This window comes from Gymnogyps californianus, chromosome 6 (genome assembly GCF_018139145.2).
Source record: "Gymnogyps californianus isolate 813 chromosome 6, ASM1813914v2, whole genome shotgun sequence".
In the NCBI taxonomy this organism is placed as follows: Eukaryota; Metazoa; Chordata; class Aves; order Accipitriformes; family Cathartidae; genus Gymnogyps; species Gymnogyps californianus.
Window position 1 is genome coordinate 5,536,965 of NC_059476.1, and position 18,129 is coordinate 5,555,093.

Sequence of the window (18,129 nt, forward strand, 5' to 3'; positions counted from 1 at the left end):
TGGGACACAGCAAGGGGCAGAAAGCACTTACCAATCACTCACCCCAAGCTGAGATAGCCTCCATGGCACACACCTTCCACTGGTCCGTCCTCTCTCCCCGTTTGTTCACTTTCCTTGCACCTCTGTCCAAAGCTTTGTTCACACAAGTGTTACCAAAGGAAACAGCAAGGCTGGAATGGTTTCATTGCATAATGAAATCAAGATTTATGATTAAGCTATGTTTGCCTGGAACAGTGAAGATTAATTAATTCAGTCAGCAACTGGAGACAGCCATGCAGCCCGGCCATGGGAATACTGGCTTCTCTCCTCGTACAGAGGCCTCCTGCCACCCCTCTGCTGCACTTGCTTCCAGTAACGGTCATTCCTCAGTAGCCGTTAAGGAACAAATGTGTACAAGTAAGGTGGTGCATCTGACAATTTGTAAACAATAGAATATGGTGTCAAATTGACTTTCCTTGCAGAAGACTTGCTTGCGCTCCTCGGTCCCTGTCCTCTCTGGCTGCTTTGTTCAGCCATGCAGCCCTTTAGCTCACACTGCACAGATTCCCTCAGCACCGCTTCTGCAAGCTTGTTCTTCAGTTCACCCCTTGTTTTTCATGCTACACAGCTCTGGCTGTTTGCTGTGGATGTCTGAGAGCCCACACACAACTAGAACAGAACTGATTAAAGATCTTACTTGATTGCAATGTACCAGCAACAGAGTAGTCACAGCTGTGGACAACTCCATAGACACTGCAGTCCCCACCACACGGCTACGTGGGGGTCTCCTCTGTTCTTTCCTCTTATGCACCTTCTTTCTCTTGGCTTGCTGTTCCTTTCCCAGCCCTTTCCTCTCTGCTCCATTGCTGGCTTCTTCTTCCCCAAGAGGAATGGCATTTAGATCCACACTGGTAGCTCATAGGAGGGCACTGTGCAGGAGAGCAGCCAGAGTTGGGCCAAGACCTGTGCCTGGTGTGTTACAGGTGAGAGTATCCAGGTGAGCAGGCGAGGACAGCTCTTTGTGAGAGTCAAGAGCTGCATAAGGAAATGATTGTATTGATCTTATGATACTCAGGATCTAGGACATGTTCCTGAACAGTAACCGTATCCCTGGCTGGAATGAACGCCTTTGAAAAATGGGGAGAAAAAAAGGCTGATCACAAATTCAGGTCAAATTCAGCAAAAAATTTCATTTGAGCAAAATGCTAAAGTGTAAAAAATTTCTCTTCTGTACCTGTTGTAATGAAATGTTTCAAATAAAATTGCTGGAAATTGACCCAAACTATTTTTTAAAGCTTGAAGAACCTGAGAGCAAAACTACGCTGTTCCTTTGCAGCAGTGTAACATTGCAACTGAAAAATTTATTATTCACTAGCTCTGCTATTACTGAACGACTTGCCCATGCCTGGAAGAGATGTTGAACTGTTGAGGAAGAGAGAGGACTTGGGATTATCTGGGAAAGGTGCTAGGCAGATGGTGATAAAAGACACGAAACTTGTGCCTAGTCTCCATTTTGTGTTCCTGTTGGTTGCCCCTCATCTGCTTCCAGCTCCCCTCCCTCTTGCGGACCTCCGCTGACTTCAACCCACCCCAGCTAACGAACACCAGCCTTTTCTTCACATGCAAGTGAGGTACACAAGCTCATTACCACATTTAAATGCAACAAGATCTGTTTACCAAAGTTCTGTACGAGATAGCAGAAACCAAACACTTTTAACTTACAATGAGCAGACAGTTTGCAGAGCAGGAACCGTTTGGGCCCTATTTACTTTCTGGTAACAAACACCCCAATATATTATATAGTGTGTCACAGAACGAGTTACTCCTTATATGAACATACACTCTTCACTCCTTAAATAAACACACTCCGACCTCCAGCTGGTAAAGACAGATGAAGGCTCAATGGCAAAGGAAAAATAAATGAAAAATATAATCTCAGAGAATATCCTTGTCACTATGAAGTCTCAATACCTAAGGTTTATATAAACAGTTATTGGAACAGAGACAATAACGAGACCTAGAGCAGGGACTAGGACTGAGGCTTGCAAACTTTTAAGCAGCCTTTAGCCACTGCTAAAAAGCTGCTCCTTACCCTGCAATTCCTTGTGTCTGGCACCACGCAGGTAGAAGCACGGAGACCTCTCCTACCGCGGCCAACTGATAGTCAAATGTTTAGATTGGTTTTCTGGGAAGAGAGAGATGGATTTGACCCCTTCTCACCTTGGGCATTTCCTTGCTGAACAGACTAATTCTTAAGCCATTTGAAGATGGGAACCACCCATGCCAGAAAGAAAGCGGCTTCTACTTTCCCATCTGCAAGTAGCCTCATGCAGTCACAGCGCACACGGCGCTCGCTGAGATCACCCACCATTTCAGACCTTTTAGGCAGGTACTAAATGTCTGAGTCCCAATAATCAAATTTAAATGCCTCCAAAGGTGGTGGCAACTGATGCCAGCAAGAGATGGGGAAGGGCAGTTCAGCTTCCATCCGTCCAAGATCTCCCTTGAATCTTGCCTTAAGCTTGTTGAGCAAACTAGATCTAATACCCGACAAAACAGCAGAAGTTGAAAAAGGTGAGCGGTGGCTTGCAGAAGGAGGATGGGTCTGAAACAATCTTATTGTTTGCTGTCGTGGTTTAACTCCAGCCAGCAACTCAGCACCATGCAGCCACTTCCCCCTCCCAGTGGGGTGGGGAGGAGGAGGTGGGAGAAAAAAAAAGTAAAACTCTTGGGTTGAGAGAAGAACAGTTTAATAACTAAAATAAAATAAAATACATTATTAACTAAGGATAATAATAGTAATATAATAATAATAATTGTAATGAAAAGGAATATAACAACAAAAAAAAGGAAATAGCACCCAAGAAAAGACAAGGGATGCACAATGCAACTGCTCACCACCCGCTGACCGATGCCCCAGCAGCGATCCGCCCCTCCCGGCCAACTCCCCCCAGTTTATATACTGGGCATGACGTTCCATGGTATGGAATACCCCTTTGGCTAGTTGGGGTCAGCTGCCCCGGCCGTGCTCCCTCCCAGCTCCTTGCACACCTGCTTGCTGGCAGAGCATGGGAAACTGAAAAGTCCTTGGCTTAAGATAAGCGCTACTTAGTGACAACTAAAATATCAGAGTGTTATCAACATTATTCTCACACTAAATCCAGAACACAGCCTGTACCAGCTACTAGGAAGAAAATTAACTCTATCCCAGCCAAAACCAGGACATTGCTGAACACAGAAAGGAAAATAATTAGTAGAATGATCCATTAAACCACAATCCCATAAAATTTCACTGAAAAGTAAAAATGTTACCATAAACTTAAGGATAACCAGAAGCGTTTGAACAGATATCACAGCTTGAAAATTTATGTTTTCTTGCAACCAAGAACTTGAAAACCAAAGTTGGTGCTAAAGTTCACAACCTGTCATGAATTGCTTCACCCCCAAAAATGACAAAACATTTTATTTTGTCATTAAATAAAGTTTAACACTGCTTTTACACAAATATTGACAATGTTCCCACATCATTTATGCAGTGGGAGAGAAACTAACAATACTATATATTATTAATGCATACTTTTGCCTATACAGTTCAGCCAACTTCCTAAACAATCCATCCGACCTAGTTTTGAAGTTAGGGCAACAGTTTCATGAATTCAGCTGGGCTGGGCTGGTCACTGCTAGTTCTAAACTTAGCAGTTATGCCTCCTTTTCCCAGTATGGCTTGTAATTGCATCAAATACTTCTGCCATCCTGACAAAACAAATAAGCCCACAGCCAGATGAAAAGTCAAAGCCAAGGGCATTTCTATTAAAAAGGAGAGACTGTGCCCGTAAAGACATTTAAAAGAAAAAAATAGAAACCACAAAATTATGCTTCATGAGGGGAACAACTGTTTGACCAGCACAAACACAGGACTGAATTCTGCAGTTGTGTCCTTCATTATTGTAACATGTTTTCCAAAATACCACATAGTATTTGCCAAGTGTCCTCCAGCCTCCTGAGTACTCAGAGCAATATCTGGAGGCAAAATTGACTTCCAACACCAAATACCAGAAATTTTGACATTTAAGGCTGCACCCTGGGAGTCTCCCGCTCAGAGAAGCCCAAGCACTTACCGAAGCCATGAATGACCAACAGCACCCAAATACAGGTCCCTGCTCTGAAGGACCACACCCTGGCCATGGCTCCAGCCTGGCACTGATGCTCTTGATGGAGATAGCCTCAGCTCTCCTTACCCCTACACTGCCCTTCTACAGAGGTTTGGGATCAGATTAAGGCACTTTTCTCTGCCTTGGATTTCTGTGCCACTTCCCATTCCTTGTTCTTCAGAGTCAATGCACAGTGTCTGGGAATAAGTTTCTGTGGCCTTTGTTTTAAATAAATTTATTATCTTTCTTTGCTGAAGCAGACTCTCCTGGAAGCACAATTTCCCTGCTGTGGCTGAGGGTTGGCAAGGGTCTGATTCAGAATGAGAAAATCCCCTAAAGCAGATCCCAACCCGACTCCCTGCAGGGCAGCAGCTACGAGAATGGCAAACACCATTTTATAAAAAACATACAGGCAGGTTTATAAAAAACAAACATATCACAATAATGAGGTGCCAGGCAAAATTCAGAGGCAAAATCCTCCCAGAAAACCATGTTTCTTACCAACACCCAGCCCTGCCTGACCCTTCGAATAGGACTTTGAGTCCCAGGGGAACTCCAGGGTGGTGCCACCCCACTCATTGCACCAGCCATCTGCCCAGTATTGTGCTGATCTACTTCACTTTCAATGACACCGGCTACAACAGGGCACCTCCGCCAAGTTCCCATTCAAGATCTCCCACAGAATGGCTCAAACAATATAAAAAAGAAAAAAAAAAGTCATAATATGATGCATTTTTGTAAATACAAGGCTGTCCGACTCCTGCAAAGCCCACCCCAGACTGTACATCTTGCTGCCTTTCTGAGCAATGCCCACTTCCATAGAAGAACCTATATATGATTGACTTGGACATCACTTCATCTTAGAAAGACTGTATTAACCCTTCTGAGTTCTTGTTGCCTGGGAGAAATACAGGCAAAGAAAACAGACTTAAGAAAATGAATTGCTGTAAAACAAATTTTAACACAGGCATCCTGATATCCAGAAGCTAACCTCATGTTTGGTAGGTTGCTTGAATTGTTTTCCTTTAATGAGTGCAAATTTCAAGTTTTAGTAGTAGCAGCATAGTTAACATAATATAACATGCAGATGTAATTTTGACCAAAGGGGTTTGCACAGGCAGTTATCATATTTGAACGTAATAACTAATGGTTGATTCTAAATTAGAGATTTACAATTATATAAAATAAGTGGTCATAGCATGTTATAGTTATTTGATGGTTATATGAAAGTTACGTAAAGATTTCCCTACGGTAACATCTGGATATCATGACATCTAGATCAAGACAGATAGAATAAATAACCCTTTCAATTTTAGCAATAACGCTTCTACCACGTAATTTCTGTTTAAGCAAGTCTAGCACTTCTGTGATAAAGATGAGAAAGTACATGTTGCCTTGTTCAATCTTCAGTTTATCTGATGGCCAACAACTGCGTGGTATAGCTGCAGCTGCAGGGGAAAGCTTGTTACGTATAAAGATTTTCTAATACGGGAGATTGTGTGTGATGCCTTAACTTGTGACGGAAACAGCTGAAGAAAACGTGAGTCAGAGCTACAAGAGACCAGTTCAATCAGCACAGACAGCCCGCAGAAGTACCTAAGAGCAGATAGACTACCAAGAAAACTATCCCACCAGAAAACATGTTATTTGCAGTAATATGGATAGTATATTTTTATATATGTATATCTTAGTATACTGTATGTAATTTAATATGGAAGCTACGTAGAACTGAGCAGTAAATGTAAGATTCTTTGATAATGTTTTACTGCTGAGATGATGTGAACAATGAGAAATGAGTCACAAAGGCCTCTCTGTTCTTATGAAATCACACATTAAAAAGTGTGCAATATCTCTCCTTGAAAATGGATTAATAATTTACTGAAAAAAATAATTGTAGATTGTATTATGCATTCATCAACTTACTGCTACATATCCACATCGCGTCAAAACAGTAGCACTAAATCATTAACATAAACAAGATAAGTCTAGTTGGATGGTGCTAACGATCAGTGGACATGGTGCCACAGATACACGGGGTACACGAGCGCTGCGAGCCAGCACAGCAGCTCCTGGAGAGGGGAACCAGGTGCCAAAACCAGGCTGGAATTTCAAACCCTCACAGACTGAAGCCAGAGTTAAAGAATAAGTATTATCCTGTACAAAATCACTCCACTGCTAGCCACAGATAAATGAATTTTCAGTCTCTCCTGAGTTGCTAGAAGGTGCAGCTGGACCATTGCGTGTGGCTGCACTTTATCCGTATGGCTGCAGGTGATGCCTTCTGGCCAGGCACTTCACTTCAAGAAGGATTTGAATCAACTGAAAAGAGCCCAGTAATGAGGACAGGTGTAGAAAATGTGACCTGAGATAAAAAAAGATTAAAATAATTGCTGAGGACAATTGTTCTCTGTCTTCAGAGGAAAAAAGCCCGAAGCGGGGATGTGATAGCAGTCTTCAAATATACAATAAGTTGCTGAAAAGAGGAAGCAGGCAACATGCGATGTCCATGCTTACAGCAGACAGGGTAAGTAGTAAAGCTTTTCGGTAACAACCTGAAAGATTATTCAGAGTCAGGAAAAAAACTAACTGTGCAGCTGATGGGAGTCGGCAAATTTATGGAAACTTCAGACAGGATTGATTCAAGTGCAAATGACTGGACTGTGCACGGGCGACGCATCACCTCTCCGGCCATGTATGCCACGGAGATATTACGTGGGGTTGGAGGAATATCCCTAGTGACTTGTCAGGCAACAGTCCTGAATTTGTTCTGCTGTACACTGAGGACTGAGCTGGCGACATGAGGCTCCCAAATGAGATGGAACGGCAAGGTATTTAAAGCTGCTCCCACCTCCTATCTCAAGTTGTAGCAAGAGTGGAACTATAGTATCTAGCATTTCTAGTAACAAATCAAATGACACTGAACATCTGTGGCACGGGACTTGATTTGATCTTACTCTGTTTGTTCCTCCAGGACAGAAACAGTGTTGAGCAGAGAGCTTTGGCGGACTAGCTTTTAATTAAAAAAAAAAAAAAAAATTTTACTCTGTTCTTCAGGCAATAAAGCCAGTCGAGCAGAGGAAGCCCTTGCACGTGGTGGCAAGGTTTGCAATGGCCCTCAGTGCTTGCAGGAAGTCATTGCACAGGCTGGAACCGATCCCAACAGAGCTCTTCCTTCTGCACAGCACTCCTGCCTTCTCTTGGGAAGTGCTTTTTCATTAAACGTACCAAAAAACCACTTAGCTGAGGATAAATAAAAGCAAAACTAATAGATTGTGAGAAAGAAATAAGATATGTTTCATAGCTTCGGTACAGTATTGTCCTTTACATAAGTCTGTATAAGTCATGGTAACATTTACATGGTTACGTTAATAAAATATTCGTCTCCCACTAACCATGCTGGTGAAATGCAGCATTCTTTTGCCAACTCGTCTTCAAGGAAGGTTTCCTTTCAAGATCCCAGCCTCCAATTCAAATGAGACATATTCTTCTCAACCACAGATGACGACTTACCCTGCTGCTTACTTTCACAAGCCCCATCTCATAAGCAGGAGGAGCAACGCTGCGATTGTGCTGCCACAACTGCATCCAGCAATTCAAATTGCGCTTGAGCTCTCAGCCTCCCCTGGCCTCAGCAGTACCCTTCTTTTCACGCAAGATACTGTCTCTGATCACGCTTTCTGATTCAGATGTGAACAAATGTACTCTTATTCTCCAGTTAATTACAGGCGTGTTTTATTACAGGTTTGTTTTGCACCAGAGAGTGACAGCTAGAGCTGCTTTTCTGTTATATTTGCCTGTTTCTGGTTACTTGCAGGTTTGGTTTTTTTTCCTATAAAAGCAAAGCTATAAAGGATTTTAAACCTGTCACAGCGTCCTGAAACTTTCTAGTTTTCCAATGCAGCCTGTCAACTCTCCTTCCTTGCCAGACACGTGAACTTACCTGAGACGCAGACAAAATCTACTCTTTCCCTGCTGGACCTGCCCAGTTCCCCAGAAAATTGGAATCAGCTCTGTTAGAGAACAACTTTCAGCTCTTCTTTCTGAACAGACACTAAGTTCAGACTTCCATGGACATCTGCTTTTCCCCCTGCATCACCCTCCTCCTGCAAGAGCTCACCCCCGCTCAGCACTGCTGTACACAGCACCAGCAGCAACTGCTTGATAATCAGAGTGAAACATCGCTTGGACCCAGCGTGTGCAGCTTCCACACAGGATGGTGTTCCGTTTTTAGCTTCAATTCGCCCCCTCGTGGACTTACCTGGCCAGAGGTTCTTATAGATACCTATTTATCCTGTAGGACCGCAGCTGTAGGGTCAGCCCCATGGGCTGCTGCTCCTCTCTCAGCTTTCGGGGGCTTTTTGAAATGGGGGCAGCCAGGCAGACGCAGCAAGACCCCACAGCTACTGCAGGGACACAGCCTAAATCACAGCTTTCTCAATGACACCTCACACCTGTATTTTCCTCTGCAGAGCGGTGATCTGCACCGCTAGCTCCATTCCAGAGAGGAAAGGAAGGCTATGCTTCCACTGGAAGCAGCCATAGTCCATGAATAAGAGACAGAAGAAATGCGGCAACCCCGTGCGTGCCATCTGCCCCACAACTCAACAGGGGCAAGCAGGACGATGCAAAACTTCAGTTCTCGTGCAAGTGCTGCAAGAGAGTCATCAGCTGGAAAAGAGCAGAGTTTGCAAGGTTGCCTTGGAGTTCAAAAGAAGATGGGATGAACTAGTCGTAAGTAATGGTGCTTAAACTCTGCATGCTGTGGGGCTTCCAATGAAAGCAAGGGAGCACATAAAAATGCAAAGTGCAGGATCAGATTCCGTGCTATGATCAGCCTGTTTGGTTTAATAGCTGTTAAAAGTATAAACCTAAGAAAAAACCAGTGAATGTGAATTAAAATAATGAAAGGAATGGAATGGAGGAAGAGAAGGGAGACTGGTCTGGTTTTATTAGGAAGATGGACCAACTAATTATTTGGACCAATTTAATTATTCAGGGAAGGTAGTAGTTTCATGTATTTGTACATGAGTCTTTGAATAGAAAATCCTTTCTGTACTTTAAAAAAATAAAAATTAACTGACATGGTTTTCCATAACCACTCTTCATCTCAGCCTGCTTCGAAAAATTTTCTGTTTATCATCAGAGTCATTCATGGGAAGTTGCTGCGTGGAAGAGCTAGACCATTTGAGCCACGCGTGTGCAATGAGTCCAGCAACAACAGGTACAGATAAACCCAGCAGTTGCCATTGCATGGTGCTCTAATCCCACAGACTGAGGCAGACACATTCCCTTCTTGATGCATCGATAGCTTCGTACCCGTACCCATGGTAAGATGGTCATTCACGTAAGCAGCAGTTTTCTAGCAGGCTCAGGAGATCAGTTAATTGCAACTGCCTAGAGCAACAGCCACAGAAACCTGACGGAGCATGTTCCAGCAGCAGTACACTGCTGTAACACAGTCCATTCCCCTCAGATATTCACATTGCAAACTTTCTGAAAATCACCGCGCTCTCTGCATAAACACTGAACAGAAAAGGAATGAACAGAAAAAATATTTAATTTTCCTCTCCAGCATGTTATGCGGTATTTCCAAGCTACTCAAGTTAATTCTTTACCAAATTCAGTAAATTTTGACTCCCATGCTTTAGCTCTGACTCATTTTCTCTCTAATCAATTCCTTATTACTATCCACTTCCTCAGAGAGTTTATGGGGACAGATACTGCAGTACCGTGACCGCTAAACAAAACCACGAAAATTGGAGGAAAACTTTCCAGAAAATGCAGATTAAATGGATGAGCTGCTCTGGCAGGCTTCCTTCCTCACTTTCTCTGTCCAATTAGTCAAATTACATATGCACAGGTTTTAGCAGTAATTTCGTGCAATAAATCACTTAAATCAAGTTATTGCATATTCACAGAGTAACAGTACAAAGAGGCAAAACTGGCTGAAATCCTGGGGCCCAGTGGGTCCAGCCCTGACTTCCCAGCATCTTGCACAAGAGAATGGAGTTTGGGGGTTGAGGGGAACAAAATAGATGGTGTGTATGTCAGACATCTGTACAGCACAGCTGGACACAGTGCAGGACGTACAGACGTACAGCGTACACACACTAAGAATGTAAAATCAGCACAGCTTCCTGCTACACATTTCTATACAGTCAAGAATGACAACAGCCTTCGCATTATGAGTGATGCTACGATCTACCGATCTTTATCAGATGCTGGTCAAATTTTGGGGTCCGGATGGGAGGTTGCCGAGCTGAGGTTTGCATCCTAAAGTTGAGGGTACAGCAAGATGAGGCAGACCTTTAGCCATCACTTCTCTGCCTGGCTCCTTCCTGTCTCTCGGTGTGAAGAGAGCCTCACAACAGCTTGCTGACATTTAACTTCAAAGTCTGACTTAACGTCAGCCCAGGGTGTAATTTTGGTTTTCTTTCGCCGACAGTCATCAGCAGTACTAATGGGGAGGGAGTTAGAGCAAAGGGAGGGGGGGAACTGAGGAAAGGATGCCAAGTCACATCCATGTTTTCTGGGTGGAAGAGGAAATGGTGGGAAATAACACAGGAGTTTAGGAACAGCAGGAATAATCTCAAATATAATTCAATCAAGGAGATCCCTGGAACCTCAAATAAACATTTCTTTATTCTCACTGTAAGGATGAAAGGACTCCTACAGTGACCTACCATCGCATGCAAATACTCAGTGGCACTCATCATTCACTGCTCTGGATTAGTGACTACTAACTTCTTGATCACCACTATTTCTCCTGGATATTTGCAACCGCAGTTTTAATTACCTCTACAGTATTTTTCTGATGTACAATGGAACATGTATATAATCTAATGCCCTACTAGATGTCTCTCTCACTGTAATTTGGAAAGATGTAGTTTTAAAAACATCCTCAGCTTCCTTAACATAAATAAAAAATAGTTACGGACAGGGAGGGGGGAAGAAAAAAAGAAGTCCTCTGGTATTGAAACCACAGGACCTTACTGCTTGGCATATAAGCCACAGAAACCAGACAATTGTTAGTCATGATCATTTCTTTTACAGCTCGAGACATTTCCCTCATGGAATAAGTGAACTAGCTTTTCAAAACTACCTCTGAGTGTAGCCACACGTAGCCATCTACTCAGCATCACATACGCAGCAACTCCAGTTTCCATTTCAGACATTCCAAAATACTGAAAATCAAGCCAGAATTTCCCTGATTTAGCGTCCAACACTTGCTAAAATTTCCAGGAAACTGATACTTATACAAACTGTGCCAAAGCTATTCTGTACAAAGTATTTTCAGTTGCACTTTGGAAAGGACCGTGCGTTGAAGCAACAAAGAATAAAAACTATTCCAAATCTATAACCCAATAACACATCAAAAATACATGCTAATTAATTTTATTAAAGACAAACTTTGCTTCTGTGTCTCTGCTTATCAATAATCTTATTTTACATACTTAAAAAAACATTTAGAGACAATTTTGATTGTAAGAAACCATCTGGGTAGCTGCAAACATGGTTGGATACTAGAAGAGTAAATTCTAAACATTTTTCAGGATATGTATGTGGTTATGGATATCTGATGCAAAGACATTAATTATAAATAAAAACGATAAATCAGAAAAGCATTTTCAAATATGTGATGGAAAATGACTGGCTGCAATAAGAGCCCATCTCACATCCCACTAGATGGAGCTACGGGCTAGAAATCTGCTCAAATATTTCACTAATCCCAGTGGTGCAGCAGAACCATTTACAGAAGTCAAGTTCTTTTGCCTCTTTCCTAATGCACACGCGAAACCCGAGCCATTGTCCTGAGGCATTTTTGCCTCACAGTAGTATCTATGTAAAGCACAGGCATAAAGATGTGCTGTGCCAGCTGTCATTGCAAGGACGTCGTTGGTAAGCCCAAAGCAGCTAGCTAGAAACCAAGCAAAAAAATTAATGGTTTTGCATATTAAGAGACCACAACAACAAACAATAGGAACAAAGAGAATCAACCAGCTCTGTAAATTATGCAACCACTTGTTTTGAAATAAAAAGGCGGATGAAAAATAACTTCTGTTCTAAACACAATTTCCTGGCTTTGGGCCTTTAGCTTAATTTTTGCTAGTTGGGTTAGGTGCAGTAGGCAGAGAAGGTAGGCGATTTTTTAATGCATTTTTGCTGAGAGCTGTATGTCACCACACTATGCGCTACACAGGGCATGGACGGTCTGCAAATATAATACCGCTTCAACAGGAAGCTGCAACATTAATCAACACCAGTAAGATGAACTTGCAGTGCAAATATACTACAAAACAACTCTGCAAGATCATTCTACTTTGCATCTTTCACGCTAGAAAGTATTGCAGACCTTCAGCGCTTGGCACCATAATATCTTGGCAGATTTTCAGACATATGTGATTTACCACAGCGACGGAACAAGTAAATCAGTAATGAGGTGTTCAATCATGTCAAATGTCAACACGCTGTATGGATGTGTAAATTTATAGTGATCCAGGTGAGCAAGGGCAGGCACAGGCGCTCGGGGATACAGAGGCTCCCCAAACTGGGATAAGCTGGCGGAAACAGAACTAAAATACAGCTGGAGGGAGAAGGAGAGATCCAGGTCTAAAGGATTTCTTGCTGTAATTGTGTGGAATACAGCCCTTTCCTTAAAAATCATAAACTGCCAGCTCCCCAGTTGAAGAGTTTTACTAAGAAGCAGTTTCCAAAAGAAGAGCATGTTTTGGAATGACAGTCACCAAAACTTGTTTGCAGCCCTTGGATTTATTCTCTGAGATACATATTTCAACAGAGGAAAGGAAAGGCTGCTTAGCCTATTGTTTACCCAATGAGTAATTACACTGTAATTAAATTTAGTTGATTGTTCTCCTTCACAGTAAGACAATCCCATTCACTACCCAAGCTTCAAAGGCATCCATAAATGTATGTATAAAGATTAGTCTCTATGTTAGAGGAATGCCCAATATCCTAGTCAAAACCAGGTCCTATCATATACACACCAGCACTCAAGATTGTCAATAAAACAGCCTGTTCGAAAGAGCTTAAGGCTAGATCTACAACGGTTGCAAACATCCTGATATCTGAACTAGACTGGTATAGGATCTGTGATCCACAATACGACAATTTCTATAGTGGCCAAACAGATTTCAGGCATTCGTGAAGTTGTAATTAAAACAACAAGGAAAATGTATTAACATCTGGAAGACAGGCAATCTGCGATAGCCAATATGACAAATTCGAGCCAGCCATGCTAAGAAAAGCAGATGCACAAGAGCGCAAATACAAGCACATACTGAAAAATCAGTGTTTCAGTTTCTGATGTTAAAAAGGAGACCATCAGGACATCCTTTCAGGCAGATGTGCTGTTCAAAGAAAAACACTCCACAAGGGGAAGTAAAATGAATCACTCACAAGAAGAAGTACTGTTGAATTCTTTTAATAACACTAGGAAAATATCATAGTATTAAAATCCTGCACGGGATCCTCAAAAGGTTATTTTGGTTGGGATTTCTTTGTGTTTATAAACCAAACTTTTTTTCCCCAATTGCGTTTTCTTTTAAACCAACTACTCCTTTACAATGGTATTTCCAGTTAAAACACAGCTAACCTATAAATACCCGAATACCACGACACACATTGTGTGCGTGGGTTTTGTTTAAATCTTAGCGGAAATAATGGTAAATCTATTCAACACAGGGAAGCAAACATCGATTTGTTAAGCGGGGAATGTAACAGCCAGTAAAGAATACATTGCATACATAATACAGAAGGAAAAAATTATCATCTGGAGTATGTGAAATTACACTGATTTTGCACCTTAAACCTATTAGAAGTTACTCTGTTGGCCAATACTAATCCACTGAACAAGCAGAATGTTGGTCAGAAGTCTAACGTTTCCTGTACCAGCACAGAGAGAATATAAGCAGTCCAATGCTGTTAAAAGAAAACATGAAATCCAGCTCATGTTTCTGGTTAGGGATCGATTTCTTCAGGAACTACTGTTAACATAACATCTTCATTGCCCCTGCGTACAACCATATTCAACGTACTGTCCTTTTTAATAATGTCACTGACATCACTGGCTGAACTTATCGACTGTCCATTGATGCTTATAATCACATCGTTGTCCTTCAGGCCACCACTGAAAATACAAAGCAGCAACGTATTATTATAATTTCCATTTTATTGTCTTTACAATATTGTTAAAAAAAAAAAAAAAGATTGCTGGATTTTTCCTATTTCCCACCCAACGGCAGTTGCACAGAGACACAGCGGGCATGCAAAAAGCAATCAGAATTTATGAAGTGGTGAAGATTACAATACAATGCAGAAACCGCAGAAATGGGATGGAGGTACAAGTTTGATGAATCCCGTATTTCCCTGTCTTCAAAGGACTGCAAATAGTGCAGTAATTCTGCAATAAGAATCCTAGATGCTGATTCAGTAGAAGAGATAGAGGCATATTTTTCTTTTAAAATAATTGCACCAAGGCACTCATTTTGGAGAGGAAATTTTCCAAGGTTTTATCCACATATACATAGCAAAGCCATTTGAGTGGCACTATGTGTTAACACATGAGGAATTTCGATCCCAGATCCATGCTGTTCTCCATACATAGCTTACTGGCAGCCACTTCAGCTTACCTTCGTGTTTTAAATCTGAGCAGAATAACACCGCAGTGATCTAGCCCAGTCACCAAAAACGCATGCGTGTCCTTCCCTTCGCCCGCCTGCCCAGAGCCCCCAGAACCCCTTCTCCTGACCTCAGCACCGTATGCAAACCAAAAACAAAACCCTCCTGACTCAAAGCAAGACGGGTCAGAACCGGAGCGGGCACTGCAAGGCTTCCCTGCCCGGCGCCGCGGGTCTCTCCCCATGCTAGCTGAGACTGCTGCCGGGACCAAGAAACGGGGTGGTGAGGGATACCATCGACCACAACGTCTTGCCTGGTCTTGCACAACGATCTGGCTCCAAGTTATGGAAATATTAACCAAGTAACCAGATCAGACATGATTCAGCCCTTCAGCATAATCCTTCTTCACAAAACCACAGAGCAGTCATCGGCCTTTTCCGCCCGCAGAAAACGCCTTACATGAGTGTCTCCTGCAAGCAGGATGCCTTGGCCAACGTTTGCAACAAATTGGGTTGCCTACCGAAGGCATGGCTTAAAACATTTTCATGGGAGAAACCATTCCAGATTATCTTGGTCTCTCATGCAGCCTCTCCACTTGACTCATAGCCAGGACAGGTCGCTGCAGAACTGCTCTGATCCCCTACCAGCATGTCTACACAACACGCGTTGGAGAGGAAATCAGCAGAACGGGAAAACCCATTGGCAAGGGGACTAGGAGTCGGGGAGACAGAGCAAACATGGGCTGCATTCTAATTGCCAGGCCAGCCTTTGGATGAAGCATCCTTATTTGAGTTTGCCTTCAAGTTACAAGGTTACATTGCCTCACATTTCTTCTACCTCTCTAATGCCCTTCTCCCACTCTCTGCTAACTATTATCCGTACTCCTATAATGATTTTTTTGCACCTTCAGATTGGACTTGCATGTCAAGGCAGTAAGTTCAGTCTCACACTGGAGCAGTCACGTTATTCCTACACTAACTGCAGTTTAATTTCACATGACAGACATACACCAGTATTCTGCATGAACAGTGCTGCCAACAAGAATTATCTACAAAACGCAGCAATAATTTAGAGAGCACGCTAGACAGCTAACACTATATCTTACAGCAGCATCTAAACTGCAACAAAAAGACATCATCCAACTATCCTCGCAGTCTTCCTAAGAGATAACATATGCCTGCTACAAGCAGCTTTCTGCCTACATGCCTTGGGTGCTACATACGCCTCTTTGTTGCCACAAAGATTTAGTCTTCTCTTAAATGATCTCTAGTTTCAGAAAATGAATAAAGTTTCCCATTTCCTACCCTGGATTACTGAGCAGTTTCATGTCAAGCAAACTCTGAAAGGCAAGCGTCTCCAGCAAGAGCCAGCCAGACCAGTGCCGGTGACCACAGATCAGATGCCATACTTCAGCCAGGCATCTCGTGAAGCGTGGGTACCAACCAGCGGGTGAGCTTCTGAGCAAATACTGAATAATACGAAGAAAAAGATCAGTTGTCCAAAACCAAAAGCTCTTCCCAGTAACGTTGACTCCTGATAAAGCTCTCACATGGAAGAGTGTCTCCTGCCAAGAGAGGATTTCACCCCCGATGGAGGCACGCCAGGAGAGCTGGTGGGTTTGGCCAACGCTAAGGTGCTTGGGCTGAGATGGACACGTCTTCACAAGGTGGACGCAAAGCTTCTCCCTCGCTCTCCTACAGAAGTGACCAGCAGGGCCGTGGGGAGCATGCACAAGCAAACGTCTTTATTCAGCACTGGGAACTGTACAACAGACGGCTTGGAAGCAATTGCTGAGAAAAATGACAACTGAGTTTTCACGCCCACTGAATCCTTGCCCTTTCAGTTGGGAACGCTGACAGGGCTTCGCTGCAATACCCTGATACATTCGCAATATTGCCCATCGGGGACCGGCCTAAAACCGCAAACCCATTTCCAGCAGACAACCTAATAGCTATCAGATGGTCGTAATTCTGTTAATTTAGCATCATCAAGATAGCCAGTTAAGCAGGGAACATTCTCTATCATTACCCCCTTAAGTCAGTGGCAGTGGTTTTGAGAAAAAAGTACTTCAACTTACGCTTCAGCTGGTGTTTCTGGAATTACTTCAATAACATAGGCCCCAGAGACAACATCAGGAAAGTCTTTATGGCGATCCTTCAGCTCTCTAGCTTTGCTGGAAAATGAAGAAACAGCAACGAAAATATTTTGACAAGATGGGAAAAAAAAAATCACGCATTTTTACTTAGTTAAATCACTTAACATTCACTAGCTGAGGTATTTCAGACATGTTGATGTGACACTTTAGAATTCGTTTTAACCGTTACAAGCATTTCAAGAATTATTGCACTTTTTGCATGCACACAGCTTTTTAATGCCCGTTTCTGGTAAAGGCAATCATTTCAATAGATACAGAGGATCAGAGTTAAAACATTTCAAAACTTGGCCATTACTTTAGAACTAGCAGATCCTGAACACCTAAAAAAAAAACCCCTTCAGGTTTCAATGCTTTGTTATACCTGTGATCCTGCACATGGGAAAACTTCTGGTTATTTCCACAGGACATAGTATCACCCGCTCGTGAGTCTTTTCTGGTTTGAGTATGAATAAGCAAGTCCACACAAAAGCTTCATTTTACATTAAGTGAAATGTTTAATGAAAATAATTTTATAGAAATGGAAATACGCATGTAGCTGCTGTAATTCTTGAAAACATACCGTCCTGTTTTCTCCTTGACCCACAGGACAGCACGGGACAGATGGTAACAACAGTAATAGAACCCCAGGACAAATTAACAATCGCTAGCTACTCTCTTCTGAAGCATTAAGGAAAAGAAAAAGCCAGGGAGTTGTTTAAAAACTAGCTCATACAAGAGTCTACAGGAGAGTTCAACCATGTAGCAGATGCAGAGAAAAAGGTAGCAAAAATTGGCTGCGCGTTGCCACCAGCACCTACAGAGGCACACGCTGCTGGTTCAGACCTCCTGCTTCTTTCTGCAGATCCCGAGCTTGATCCAAATGCATGCAGCGACCACCCTTCGGAAAGGTGAGGAACCACCACTTTTACTTACCTAGGAGTTAGAGACATCATTCGTATGCCAATGTATTTCTTTTTGGTTATAGCTTTTCCTACAAAAAGGAGAACAGGTCTTGATCAATTGCTCTTACCAGAAGAGCCTCAAAGGCTGTTGACTTTCTGGTTTATTACTATTTTCATGTTTTTCTCTTTCAAAGCGGTGAAGTACAGTACCTTTAGCTTGTCTGTCATGGGATTCAGTTAGGAACTTTTTTATTTTATCCGATGGGATAGCAAATGAGATCCCTGCTGTAACTTTTAATGTGTTAATTCCAATGACTTCACCATC

General features: G+C 42.5%; 1 protein-coding gene across 1 annotated transcript in view; it reads right to left on the reverse strand.

Annotated features, from left to right (window-relative positions):
* Positions 1-13,556: 13,556 nt before the first annotated feature.
* HTRA1 (HtrA serine peptidase 1) overlaps positions 13,557-18,129 on the reverse strand; it is a 35,125-nt gene continuing 30,552 nt past the window's right edge. The window contains exons 6-9 of the mRNA XM_050899045.1: positions 18,015-18,129; positions 17,836-17,893; positions 16,846-16,941; positions 13,557-14,277 (exon numbers count right to left, since the gene is read on the reverse strand). Of these exons, the coding sequence (XP_050755002.1) occupies positions 14,109-14,277; positions 16,846-16,941; positions 17,836-17,893; positions 18,015-18,129 (438 nt within the window). The 3' untranslated portion in view covers positions 13,557-14,108. The remainder of the gene's footprint in view (positions 14,278-16,845; positions 16,942-17,835; positions 17,894-18,014) is intronic.